This window comes from Besnoitia besnoiti, chromosome II, assembly GCF_002563875.1.
Source record: "Besnoitia besnoiti strain Bb-Ger1 chromosome II, whole genome shotgun sequence".
Classification (NCBI taxonomy): Eukaryota; Apicomplexa; class Conoidasida; order Eucoccidiorida; family Sarcocystidae; genus Besnoitia; species Besnoitia besnoiti.
The window spans coordinates 3,522,271-3,536,043 of record NC_042357.1 but is presented as its reverse complement, the minus strand read 5'-3'; the positions used below and the strand labels follow the sequence as shown (position 1 = coordinate 3,536,043).

Sequence of the window (13,773 nt, the reverse complement as noted above, 5' to 3'; positions counted from 1 at the left end):
CTGTATACGAATTGCTATGGACAGTCAGTGGCAACTCACTCACGGGACAAGTTGTTATGCCGGAACGTGTGCAGGATGAGTGTAGCGACTGAAAAACAAGGAGGACTGGAGAAAGAGTTGCACCTGCGGTTTTCTTACTGCCTTGTGGAGTAAAAAAAGCACTCCACGAGGCAGACCATGGCAACAGCGAAGCCATGCATGAGGCTCCTCGTATGCGCTTTGGGGTGGATATCCGGTGCTACCTCTCGCTAGGCTTTGGAGTTTGTCTGCGTTTCTGGATTCGCCGAGGTGGTCGCCACTCAGCATTTCCAGATGCGACACGCAGGCTGCAAGTTTGATGTTAGTCGAGCCTCATGTAGCGAGCAGAGCAGATAGTTGTCAGGGCACAGGGAGACTGCCCTGTAGACGGCTGTACCCAGTCTGCATACCGCCACACACTTCCTAGGGCTACAGCTGCTTAGTTGTGGCGTCGCATATAAAACTGAAAATGAGTATTGCGGTATGGCGTATCAGCCCGGTTTGGATCACGCCGCTCATCTCACCCCCAAGCCCCGAAACCGCACCTGGTTTGGAGGCACGTCCGTTGTCAGTGCAAGCCTTGAATACATCGGTGTGTTTCCCAGTTGAAAGACTCGCCTACAGAACTCATCTCAACTCATTGAAGTAGTATGCGGTGAGTGGTGCTCCCAGTTTTGCGAGGAAACCATGAATTGAGCGCTCTCACTCGGCAAAGCTGCGGGCGCATGCGGCCGAGTCACGCTGCATGCAAGAGCAAGCGTGTGAGCCAACGGCAACGAGTCGCAGCTACGTCCTTTTTTTTTCCTGCAGGCGGAAGGAACACCTTCGGTTGATTTCATCTGTGACGCGAGGCCTGCTTGACCGGCGGCCTCAATCAGGAGCATGCTGTCCTGTTATTATCTTGCCACGGCGTTGCGCAACGGGGGCACTGATGTCCCGTGAAGGGTACCGCCGCGCTTCTGGCTTTTCGTGGCAGCCAGCTACACGCGTTCTTCGCAGGCCATCCTGCCTGCTGTCCACGTCCCTTCTTGTATTTTTTCCGTGGCGTTTTTTCCTCTGCCAAGCACTGGTGTCCGTGGTGGCTGTCACGTGTGCTGCAGTCCTTCCGCGACCTCACAGAAAACGAAACCGTAGGGTTCACTCCATTCTGGCCTCGCCGAAAGGCAACTCTAGACTCATCTTCCCAAACGCCAGACGCTCTCGTGTTCGTTCACGCGCCCTCGCAGCCTGGGCGTTTATACTTCATGCGGATGCCGTCGAAGTGCGTGGCAGTAGCCAATACAGACAACGACTCACTTGTTTGCATCTTGTTCTGCGCCGCGTGAGTCTGAGCAGCCTCTGCTGCTGTGGCCTTTGCGCCGCTCGATGACTGAGGGGGATTCGGTTCAGGTCCTCTCACGTGAGACCTTCGCGGCGACGGCTTCGAACTTGAGTTGTGGCTCCTTCGGGGCGGCTCTGGATCTAGAAGGGGCCTCCGCCCGCTTCTTCTCTGGCTTGCGCGCAGCGACCTTTTCTTCCTTTACGCACCCAGAGGTTGTTTCACCAATTAAGGCCTCTTTTGCCTGGGCAGTGCGAGCGCGGGCTTGCGAGCCGAGCTGACCCAGGCCTTCGCGCGCTGCGCCACCGCACGACGCGCGCTGCACAAGAGTCTGAGGGTCGCCGTTCCTCCCATTTGGTCTCTGCTCCTTCTCTCTCTCTAAACTGACTCCAATGGCGACGTCTAGCCGTATGGTAGACCCTGTAGGTCTGAGTTTCGCTGAGTCCGCGCGCCTCCCCCAGGGCCGCGGCCTCGCTTCGTCCGTACCCTCCTCGCTCTCTCGCAGTTCGTTCCCAGCCGTGCTTCGCCGCTCGCGTCTCCGTTTTTCTCTCTTCTCCGCGCGCCAGGCGCCGTCCTCTGAGTGATGCCTCTGCGCCCAATGGACAGCTCGGGCGCCGAGGGCGGCTCACAGGCCGCCTCCGCTGCCTCTATGCCCCAGCCGCCGCTCTACGCGGACTACGGGCGCGCGTCAGACCACGGGCTCCGAAACCCGGCGTCGGTGGCGGAGCTGCGCCGCGGGCTCTCGAAGGTCACCCTGCCCGCCTCCTCTTCGGGCCTGTCGGGCGCGTCTGTCCCCGTGCAGTCGGCGTCCGCGGCGAGCTGCGCCGCCCTCCAAGAGGCCGGCGGCGCGAGCGCGGGGGTGAAGGCGGTCGCGGCGCCGACCTCGCTGGTGGGCTCGGGGGGGGTTCGGGCGCGGAGCGCGAGCACCTGGAGCAGCCGCGGCCGCAGCCGCGGCAGCAGTCGCCGTTTGCGACAGACATCGACCTGATTGAGCTTCCCGACCGGAAGAAGCCGGGCGGGCGCCGGCGCCTGGTGCGGCTGCTGTGGAACCACGGTTTTTTCGTGGTGGGTCGGCTCCTCGCCCTCGGATTCGCGATCTTCCTCATCTACTGCACGATTGCGGACTTGGGCCGCTACCGCTGGCTGTCGCTGCTCGTGGCGATTCCGATCGAGTTCACGATGCTGCTGCTGTGCGAGTTCCTGCTCAAGCTGCCCGCATGGACGCGCACACTGGAGCGGCTGCTCACCGAGAAGCTCCTCTTCTACTCGCACCAGATCAAACAGCGAAACATCGGACCGCACCACATGCACACGCTGCCGCTCTCCGCGGACGACGTGGCCTCAGATGGGCAGGCGGGCGACGCGGAACGGGACGTCGACGACAACGAGAACAACGCTTCGTCGTCGCGCAGCGAGGATCGGGAAGACAGCAAGAAGCTCGAGAGCGAGGTGGGGCGCTCGCGGCTCGGACCGCACTCGCGCGCGAGTTCGCAGGTCAGCGGCGCACGCCTCCCCGCGAACGAGGAAGAAGACGCTGCCGACGACAGCAGCACCAGCGACGTGCCTGACGGCAGCGAAAGGCGGTCGCGCCTTGGGGGCAAGCCCCGCTGCGGAGGCGCGTCAGAGGCCTCGGGGCGTCTCCACAGCGTGCCCGAGGGGTCGTATGTCAACGGCGTCGACGTCCTCGCGGGGCGGAGCTACGGCCGAAGAAGTTCTGAACGACCTGGGCGCAGCCGCCACCGCAAGGCCAGCGACGAGTCGCCTGCGCCGTCAGGAAGCGGCGAGGACGACGAGGAGCGAGGCCGGAAGGCCGGCGGCGCCCGCAGAGACGGGCAAGCGCACCTCGCGCCGCGGCAGTCCACGAGTCTCTGGCGGCGGATGTTTGGCGGCGCGAGTCGCCAGGCGAGCAGCGCCTCGCCGCAGCCGCGGTCGTCGGACTTTTGCAGGGTGGACTCGCTGGCCTCCTCAGTGCGGACTGCGCGCGGCGGCGCAGAGAGTCTCTCCGCGGCGGGCAGCGACAACGGCCGCCTCACCTTGCCTCCCAGCCTCGTCCACTGTGAGACCCGCCCTGCGGCCTCCACGCAGGCGCACTCCGACAGCGAGAGAGACGCCCAGAGGCGCTGGCGTGCAGGCGAAAGGCGCGCGCTGCGGGGCCCCGGACGCGCCGCGCACTCCCCCTACGACTTTGCGCCTCCTGTGTGCGCCGGCGTGCCGGCCGGCGACGCAGCCTACCCGCTGCGGTGCTTCCAGAGCGACGACTTGAGCAGTCTCTGGATCACCTACCGCAGCCGACCTCCGGTGACTCGCAACCAGCACCGGCTTTCGCTGCCGGCGCCGACGGGCGCGTTCTCCTCCGGCGTGCCGGTCGGCGGCCTCTTCCGCGCGGCGCCGCACAGCCGCTCAGTCCGCCACGCGCGCGGCTCGCGCGCCGCCGCCGGCTGGGGCAGCGTCGGCGAGTTGGGCACTCTGGGAAGCCGCGAGGCCGGCGGCAAGACGCGCTCCGCCGCGAGAGGCAACTCGTGGAGACAGATGCGCCGCTTCGGCGGCGGGGCTCGGATGCGCGGGCTCACGAGCTGCGTGGATCTGCGCACCGCCGCGGGGAGCCGAGGCGGGAGACGGGCGCCCAGTCGCGGAGGCGCGTCGAACAAGCTCGACGACGGGTCCGCGGCCGGCGACGACACGCTGGAAGAGGAGGACGGCTGCCAGTCCTCGCGGATGGCCGACGTGTTTCGCCTGCGCAGCTTGTCCAAGAACTCCCGCAGCGGCAAGGCGGTCGAGCAAGGGGCGCTGCAGCCGAAGAAGACACGCGGGCCTCTGTACCTCTCCACGGACGTGGGCAACCGGGGTGCGGCTGGGAGCCGCAGCCACGAGGCTCCGCGCGACTCGGGCGCGGACGGCGTCGCCGGCGGAGAAGACGACGCGGACGACGCCGGAAACGCGGGCGACGGAGGGCTCCGGCGGCGCGGCGCGACACTGTCGTGGCTCGGCGGGGGGACGGCGTATCGCTGCTTCGACGAGCCTGAGCGGAGTTTTATTTTCCGCAGGCCCCTGGGTCGCGGCTACTCGTTGGGGGGCTTCGAGAGCCGGACGCGGTTCCTAGGTGGCGGTTCGGGGCCGCGGCACGGGGGCGATTGGCGTTACGGCTTTCGGTTTCTGATGCTGGACGAAGACGACGGCCTCGTAGATGAGCCCACCATGTATGAGGTTGAGGACTTGGAGCCGCCGGAGAGCGACCTCGACGACGACAGCTACGAGAAAAAGGGCCGCGACCTCGCGCGGACGCGGCGTCAACAGCTCGCGTCGTGGTGTCGGTGCTGCCGCGACGTGTTCGTCCTCATGTGCCGCTGCGGGTTGGTGGTTTTCGAGTCGATCGCTGTGCCCGCGCTCGCCAGCGCGGCCTTTCTCCTCGCGGTGCTGCTGCGCACGATGGCGTGGTGCGCCGTCTGGGTATGGGCGTCGACGCACATGGAGCGCGAGCCGCAGAGCAAAGACTTGTTTGCGTGGCAACTTCGCAATTTGCCGCAGGCGTACTACTTCGTCGAAAGCACCTTTCTCTGGATGGTCACCTTCGACTACTGCGCCGGACTCTTCACGGCACCCCGAAAGCTCCCGTACATCCTCAGTCCGTACTCGATCGTGGATCTGCTCACCATGCCGATGACTTCCTTCCTCGTCAACTGCTTTGTCCAGGAGCATCACTTTGGCTCCTCCCCCGAGACCCACTGGAACGACGGGGCCTACGGAGACCCTGACAACCTCTACGACCCGCGGACGAAGCACGACCAGTTTCCCTGGCTTCTACTCTTTGGCTGGCTGCGTTTCCTCCGCCTGGTGAAGACGGAACACGTGCTCTCGCGCTGTTTTCCGCATCTGAGCATCGTCAAGCTGCGCATCGTCTCGATCGTCGTCTCCTGGCTCATGATTGTCCTCACCTTCGCCGGCGGCATGTTTGTCCTCGAGGCCCCGGAGCCGGACATCAACTACACGAACGTCTACGACTTTTGCTTCTACGCCATCGTGACCGTGATGACTGTCGGCTACGGCGACTTCGTGCCGCGGTCGGCGGCAGGGCGCACGCTGGCTATCGTGACCATCATCTCGACGTTCGCCTTCCTGCCTGGAGAAGTCCAGCGGCTCATGGAGGCGCTCCGCGAGCCGCGCACGATCGTCGGGTCTCCGCCCGCGCCGGGCGACGACTATCTCTGCATCGTCGGCCCTATCCAGCCTCTGCAGCTGTCGGTCATTTGCCGGGAGATCGCGCGAGCCTTCCCAGGGAGCGTGCGCTCCATCCTCGTGGTGACGCCGCTGCCCGTCTCGAGCTACGACAGCACGTGCTTCTTCTCGCTCTCGGTCTGCATCCGCGGCGGCGTCAAGGGCGAGCCGCTGCCCTCAAACATCCGCTCCTACTGCTCGAACGCGCGGGCGGTGTTCATCTTCAGCAACACGCGCGCCTACCAAGTCTCCGCGGCGGCCGGCGGGCTCTCGGAGGGCGCCGCGGCCGCGCGCGCAGACCTGAGTTGGACGGAGGGCGTGGAGACTCGCGAGCAGGAGGAAGACCAGAAGACGCTGCTGCGGTTCATGGGCGTGCGTACAGTCTGCTTTCCGGTGCGTCCCATCAATGTGCAGCTGATCCACGACCACCGCAAGGCCCTGGTGAAGGAGATGGGCGCGTACTGCACTCTGTGCATCAACGAGGTCAAGATGAAGCTGCTCGGCAAGAGCTGCGCCGACTGTCCCGGCTTCGTCTCGCTCATCGCCAACTGGTTCACCTTCTGGCGTGCCAGCGAGGAGTCGACCGGCATCGCGCGCGCCGCCAGCCGCGCGCGGCTCGCCGCGGCCTCCAGCCTGGGACCGCGGCGGAAGACCGACTTCCAGCACTACGCGGACGGCGCCGTCTACAACATCTACCGCATGGAGTTCCCCGAGTCTATGTGGGGCCTGCACTACAAGCTGCTCACGCGACTCCTGTACACTCACTACGAGGTGTTCCTCATCGGCATCATTGCCATCACCAAGGAGATCTGGATCAACCCGTTCCGCTACATTGTCGGCGAGGAACTGATCCACGGATACACCACCTGGCCGTTCGCCGGCATCGTCCTCGCACCCTCCCTCGAGACCGTCGTCAAACTCAGCACTCTCCGCGACTTGCCTGTCAAGGTGCCCCGTGCTCCGTGCTTCTCCTCCGGAGTCGGCGGCGCGCGCACAACCCACCCCTGCTACAGCTTCCCCGCCAGTGGCGCCGAAAAAGCTGGCGGCGCCGAGGACGGTCGTGGCGGGGGTCTCCGGAAGCGCGGCTGGAGCGCGAAGGCCCCGCGAGCTGCGGACGACAAGGCGGCCAAAGGCTCTGCATGCCACGTCGGGCTCCACGGCTACCTCGCCAGCGAGGCCGACCTTCGAGGTGAGAGGGACAGAGGCAGCGGCCCGGACGGAGGAGACACCGACCCCGAGAGAGTCAACGCACCTCTCTGCTGCGGCGAGCCACAGCCGTTTTACTCTCGAAGTGGAGCGATTGGAAGGGTTTTAATTTAGGTTTACAGTTTGAGCTTGGTAGCTACTATTGACAACGCTGTGCCACGTGAAATCGTACATTCCATACGCACTCGGAGAGCGGGCGCGGAGACAGAGGGAGGGCCTGTGGGGTTGCGCCTCGAGCAGGGGGGACCGCAGGGCGGAGCCTGTGGGGTGCAGGGGGCGGCGAGGGCACCGCGGGCAGCCGTGCGACTTGTGGTGCGATGGCGTCTCGCCGTCCAGCCGTCTCCAGTGGACATTCCAAGAAGAGAGAAGAGGAGAGGGAGAGCTCGGGCAGGGCCGAGCACCGCAGGGGTGGGGCCTAGGTGAAGCATAAAACAGAACTGTGGTTCATCCGGCATCCGACGAGGCGTAAGGGACGTCGTCGTTGCTAGCAGTCTGCCGTGGGGGGGACGGTGGGGGGTGCGCGCGTCCCGCGGTGCGTGTTGTGATATTTCGTTTTCCTGCTTTCCTGGTGTGTCCTCCGCAACCTTTCCTGTCGCTCTGTCTTTCTCCATCTTTGCTTTTTTTGTGTTCAGGCGGCGAGTCGCCCGTGGCGTCCTGTGGAGACGGAGTTGCGGGGGCGTCGCGGATCTCCTCGCCCCAGCGGCCCTGCCCCGGCGTCTCTCCGGGCGGCGAGTGCTACCCGTCGCCCTCTTCGAAGGCGAGTCACGCGGGGGCTGGACTGGCGGCTCAGGGCTCCTCGCTGTCAGCGATTCAGGGTCACCCTCCACCGCCGTCTGTTTTCTCCGCGTCGCTGGGGCCCCCGGCGTCGTGCTTCGCGTCGGCGTACGCAGGCCCAGGCAGCGTCGGCGGCCCTGCTCGCTTCAGCTTCTCGCCGCTCGCAGCGGCGGCCGCCGCAGTGCCTGGGGTCGCGGGCGCGACTGCCTTCCGGGAGGGACTGCCGCCGTCTGCCTCGCCCCACCAGTCCGCCGCCTGCGCGGTGCCGCTCTGCTCCTTCCACCGCGGCCACGTCGCCTCGGGTGGCACCCCGGTGTTTGCCGCAGCAGCTGCTGCGCCTCTGGGAGCGGCCGGATGCGCCTCGCCCCTTCCGGCCCTGCCGGGCGCCGCCGCGACCGCCGCGACCGCCGCGCAGCACGTCGCGGGGGGGGCAGGGCCGGTGGAGCCCGGCGGGGCTGGAAGGGGCGAGTGGAGACCGGGGTCTGCGTTCTGCGTGATGTGCCAGCGAGACAGCGCGCCGTCGCCGTTTGAATCGATTCCTTTCGGCGACCTGTCTGACGCAGGCCCGTCTGCGGCCTTCTCGTACGTCTTCGACTTGCACGGCAACCGGCGCGGAGCGCTGGGCGGCATCACCCAGACGCAGTCGGTGGCGGAGGCCCGGCGGTGCATCTTTGCGAACCCCATGAATCCCCTGATTCTCGCCTGCGGCTGGCCGCGAGGCCTCCGGATCTTCCTGCAGGCGCTGCTTGCGAACGGCGCGTACAACGTGATGATTCTGTCGCCCTGCTGCCCTGCAACAGTGGGGCCGACGGACTTTGCGGCCTACACGACGTGCTGCGCTCACGTCCGCGGAAGCGCCCTAAGCACCACCGATCTGCTGCGCGCCGGCGCGCTGCAGGCGAAGAATTGCGCCGTCTTCAGCACGCTCCACGTCACCTGGAAGGGCGACCTCAGCGCGGAGCGCCTCGACACTCAGGCCCTGCTGGTGCGGAAAACGATTCAGGCTCTGTTCCGCGCCTGTCCCGCGATGCGGATCCAGTCTCAGGGCCTCCCGCCCCCCGTGCCGGCCGCGGCGGAGCCGTACGCACCCGGAGACACGCCGTCGGAGCAGGACGACTTCGACCGCGAGAACGGCTCCGGCGGGTACGGAGACAGAGCCGCGCCGGGAAGCCTCGGCGGCGCGCAGACAACGCAGGGGGCCTCCGCAGGGTCCGCCGACAAGGGTGCGGCGCGCGCAGGAGGCAAAGTGATGATGTTTTCGAGTCTCCACTCGAGCGCAGAAGGAGACTCTGGAGCCCCGGCGCCCCCGGTGGGTTCCGCGGCGGGGGCGGTGCGCCGCTGGTCATCGGCGAGAGCGGCATGCGGATCGGGGCGACAGCTATCTCGCCGCAGAGAGACGTGCGAGCCGAGAACCCTGCAGGCCCCCTCCTCCAGGCTGCACCTCGCCACGGCGCTGGAGCCTGGCGAGAGGAAGCGTGTGACAGCGACGACAGTGATGAAGACAGAGGCTCGTGTGGCGACTTCTCCGTCGATGTGCGGCCGCTCGAAGGCCCGCCGCCGCGCGTGGCGAACGGCCTCGCTGATTTGGGGGCGTTCACCAACGGACTGCGCAGGTGCGACGAAGCATCTGCCCGCCTGTCGGCGCGTTCGCACGCGCCCAGACGCCTCTCCGGCTCCACGCCTCCGATGCTGTCGTCTGCGGACTCTGACAGCCCGCCCGACGACTCCCCAGTGGACTGCCAGCAAGCTCGTGTTTCACGTCAATCGGCGGAGTGCCTCGCCCAGAGTGATCTCGCTTCGTGGCCGTCGTCTGCGGGATTGTCTCTGCGCGCCTGCTCGCTCCCTCCGCGTCGCCTCCTTGGCCCTTTGAGCGAGGCCTCGACGCCGCCGCTCTCGCCCTGGGTTCCGTTGTCCCCTGCGCCTCGGAAGACGGAGGCGCCCGATCCGCGCTTCTTTGCCTCCGAGGCCTGCCACAGCACTCCCCCGCCGCCTCCAGTCACTGCGCCGACGCCGGCGACCTCCAGCGCCTTTTCCCCGGCCAACGCCTCGGCCTCGCCCGTTGTGCAGCCCGTGGGCAGGCCTGAGGCGTCCCCAGTCGCGGGGCTGCAGCTCCCGTCGCCCGGCGGAGCGTCCTCGTCGGCGGGCCTCTCGCCCGCGGGGGGTCCAGCAGACCCGACGACGCCCCTGGCCGCGGAGAAGACGCGAGAGCAGCGCCAGCACCAGTCGGCAGTGCAGCACGAACTCGAGCAGTTGCTAGAGGAGCAGCACTTTCAAAGTCAACTTCGCCAGCAGCCGACCCTCGCGTCGCAAGCCGGCGGAAGTCGGCACGCGTCTGCCACTTCGTACGCTCACTTGGCGCGCTCGGGGTCCTTGTCAGCCGGGTCCGCGAACCCGCTGGCTCTAGACCCTGAAACCGTGTCGAGCTTGGGCATCCGGCTGCCGGTCGCCGGCGCGGCAGCCCCGGCAGGGACGTCCCCACAGGGCGGCGCAGTCCCACGCGGCGTGCTCGCCGTCGCGGGGCCGGGGGGACTGCCGGTGCCCCCAGGTGGAGCCCAAGCGAGCCCGCAGAGTAGCGCGACCGGTCCTGCGCTTCAAACTCTGGGCTCCTTCCCCACGTCGAGCAACCCCGTCGCGCTGTCGCCCGTGTCGCACAGTGCCTCTCTGGCGGGCGCGTGCGCGGCGGGCCTGCGGATTGGCTCCGCGGTCGCCGGGGTCGAGGAGGCCGGTGCGTCGCCGGGCGTCGCCTCCGCAATGGGCAGCGGGGTTTGGGGCACGCCCGCGGTCCCTGGGGCACCCGTCCCGGGCGTGGGTTCCCCGGGGGACCTCGAGGGACACAGGGCCGCGTTCCGCCTCGCCTCCGACCCTGCACGCGGCCCGGTGCCACAGTTGGGCTCCAGCGCCGCGCCCGGAGGGGCGGCGCCAGCCGGGTATCTCGCAGGCGCCGGAGAGTCGTGTCTGCGCGGCTCGGAGTTCGAAGAAAACTCCCACGCGGCGGCGCGCTTCTGGCGGCCTGCAGGCCCTGCAGGCGCTGGCGCCGGCGCCGCGGTCGCGGTCGCGGTCGCCGCCCCAGAGAGGGAGCGAGACGCCGGCAAAGACTACGCCGCGACCTTCCCGCCGTCGTGCCTGGCGGCAGCCGCGGTTGGGCTGGAAGGCGGGTCGGACATGAGCAGTCACGGGGTGCCAGACGAGGGCCCTTCGTTCCTCCAAAGCGCCGCGGCACGAACCAACGTCGGCGGGGCGGGCGGGGAGAGGCCTGATGGGCTGTGGCGCGTCCCCGAGGCGATCGACTTGCAGGCCCTGATGGACGAGAAAGCGCGGAAAGAGCCCGGAATTTTCCTCGACCTCAAAGAGGTACGAAATAATGTGGGTGTCTGCGAATCTGGCGTACACGTATCCGGGGTCACATGTGCCTGCGTGTGCCCGTTGGGTCTCAGACAGGCCTGTGGAGTTCTGTGGGGGACGTGGGATCGGCGGTGTCTCTCCCCAGCCTCGCAGGACTCTTGCTTCCAAGACTGCCGGCGGTCTTCGCGTTTGTGCGTTCGTTGCCCCGAGCTCCGCGCGGGCAGTCTGCCTTGTCTTCAATCGCTTTCTTCGTCGGGGGCGGTCGGCGCGACTTCTTCTTTCGGTTCTGAGGCGCTTCATCACGGCCGGAGGGGCGGGTGCTGCTTTGATATGCAAGTCGCCGCGGATGGAGGCTCCAGCGGCCCGCGTTTCCCTGCCTTCTTTGAGTTTCTTCCAGCCTGTGTTTTGCTTCTCTCTGACTGAAAAAGGGGAGAGCTGAGGAGTCGCGCTGCACAGGCTCCGTGTGCGGCGGGATGGCTTCCTTTGACTCCTTGTTTTACCGTGTTTTCGGCTCTTTCGGCTCTGTTCAGGCGTCATTCTTGGAGTACTGCGACAACTCGATGCTGATGAACGAGTCACTCGTCTGGGAGCGCATCGGGCCCTACCGGCAGACCTGGGCGGCGGAGCAGCGGCAGATGACCGCTGCGTACCTCGGAAGTCTGCTCTTCGCCTCGGGACACGCCTGCGTAGAGGACATGTTCTACGGCTTGATGGCGCACTCGCTGCCGGTCTCCAAGTACGCCGTAGACGCCTCGGTGATTGACTACCTCGTCGAGGTGAGTCGCGCCAACTAGGCGCTCGGCCGCCGTCCCGAGCCTCCCCGTGCCCCTGCGCAGCGAAAGACAGGGCACCGCTCGCGCGCGAACCACGCAGACAGAGCTTTTCTTCGACGGGTATTATAGACAGGTAGATAGATGTAGGCAGATAGACATATATAGAGAGAGGTAGATAGATACATGTAGATATCGGTAGATATAGATAGGCAATGATAGGCCGATAGACGAATTATAAAGAAGGTAAATATGTGCATGGATACAGAGATACAGAGGGAGTATGAAGCGTGTTCGAATGGCGTCTACGGTGTGTCCCCTGGAGGAAATACAGTCGCAGCCCTCTGTAGAGACGGCGATGCCACATTGATATAGATCCAGCTATCTATCTATCTATCTATCTATCTATCTATCTATCTATCTATCTATCTATCTATCTATCTATCTATATATATATATATATATATATATATAGGGTAGCCCGAATCCTATTTATCTATATATATATATATATATAGGTAGATGTCTTTGTATCAATGAATGTGAGCTTATGGGAGCCGTAGTGGCGTGTGTGCTGGCTGCTTCAGAACCGGAAAGAGCCGTTGAGCGCCAAGACTCGTTTGAAGAGGCGCCTGATGTGCCCTCCGAGCGTCAGCGTGACTTCGCCGGCGCCGGCGGTGTCGCCACTTGGTCTGGAGCCCGTCCCCCCGATGTTTGTCGGGGTGCCCTTCAAGCGTCTTTTCGAGGTAATTTAAGAGCAATTCTCAAGGGAGAAATGCGAACGGATTCTCGGCCGGGCGTCTCAACAAGTTCTCCTGGCGTGTGCCGACTGACTTCGCTCTCAATCGTCTCCAATGTCGGGGTGTGCGCGCATCGCCTGTCACTGAGGCGTCTGCGCGGCGGTTGTCTCACACTGTGCGCTCTGCGGCCTCGAGCCTCAAAATTATCTGCTGCTTGTGCGGCGGCGTTTGCCTTTCCCGCTGTCACTTGGAATTTTGGTGAGCCACTTTCGGGCCGCTTGTCCGTATGTTGGTGTCTCTTTTTCTTGACGCACCCGCGAATTGTGGCTGAATCCTCGCGGAGAGTCGCGCGGATTCTCGTTCCTGCACTTGACTGATCTTCTCAAGAGTTCGCGGCCGGTGCGTTGTGACTTTTTCAGCACTTTATCAAGTTGGAGAAGAAAATCGCAATCGCCATCTACCGCCAGTACCGCGTCACAACCGACTACGCAGGAAACCGCCGCCCGAAGAAGCTCGTCCTCTGCTGTCCTTCGCAGCAGCTCCGGCTAAACGCCTTTGACATGGTGCGCCGCCTTTCACCGCTCCCCCTTGACTTTGACGTCTAGTTTGTTTCTCAGCGACAAGAGAGCGGCTGCACCAGGCGCGCGGACGCCCTCCTGTGTCGTCGTATCGATATGTATCTATCTGTGTATATACTTATATTTTTGAATCATTCATACGCATTTCACGGGCTGTAAGTTGCTTGTATCGGATAGTATCCCAGTGTGACGAGTGCACTGGTGACAAGCACATCGAACTACGGGGTAAAATATATATATTTGCATGCTTTTTCCTATGTTTGCATATGGATCTATGTCTAGTTGGGAGAGAACAAATGAGGGTAATACAGAATAAAGGAATCAACACATGGGTGTGAGGCTTTTGAGGCAGTCTTCTTTATATTTCGGGTCGTTCGCGGGTGTCTTTTCGCAGGTCTACGTTCTTCGACCTTGCAGCACAGACGAACTCCGCGCGCCGCGCGGCTTCTTGTGAAGTGCATCCCCAGGCAGAAGGTGGAAACGCAGAAGAAGCACGTGCAGAAGGGTTTGTGGCGCGACGTAAAGTCAAGCAAAGCAAGCTCGACGCAGACAGAACAATCGGGCAAGGATCTGCGCAGTCTTGGGAACAACAGGCGCCTGTGAGGCAGAAGAGAGACTGAAAACGTGAACAAACAAGGATAGGGAGGAATGCAGTTGAGTCTGGAGGCTGGCGTGTAGCGTACGCGACTTCAGTCCTGCTCTCTTGTGTTTGTTTTCTCGTGACCATGGCGTACGCTCAAAGCTTGTTTTTCCTCAGACTCTCAAAGCCGCGACATCCACGTTGTGCAGACACTCGAGCGTCGCACAGAAAACCG

At 64.5% G+C, this 13,773-nt stretch overlaps 1 protein-coding gene across 1 annotated transcript; it reads left to right on the top strand.

The window, feature by feature from the left end:
* Positions 1-668: 668 nt before the first annotated feature.
* BESB_038540 (ion channel protein) lies at positions 669-13,412 on the top strand (the record flags this gene model as incomplete). The annotated part of the gene is made up of 8 exons (XM_029362440.1): positions 669-673; positions 1,903-6,737; positions 7,387-8,858; positions 8,921-10,879; positions 11,401-11,646; positions 12,228-12,386; positions 12,800-12,943; positions 13,353-13,412. The coding sequence occupies 8 exons, from the start codon at positions 669-671 to the stop codon at positions 13,410-13,412; spliced, it is 8,880 nt and encodes a 2,959-aa protein (XP_029221405.1).
* Positions 13,413-13,773: the final 361 nt, after the last annotated feature.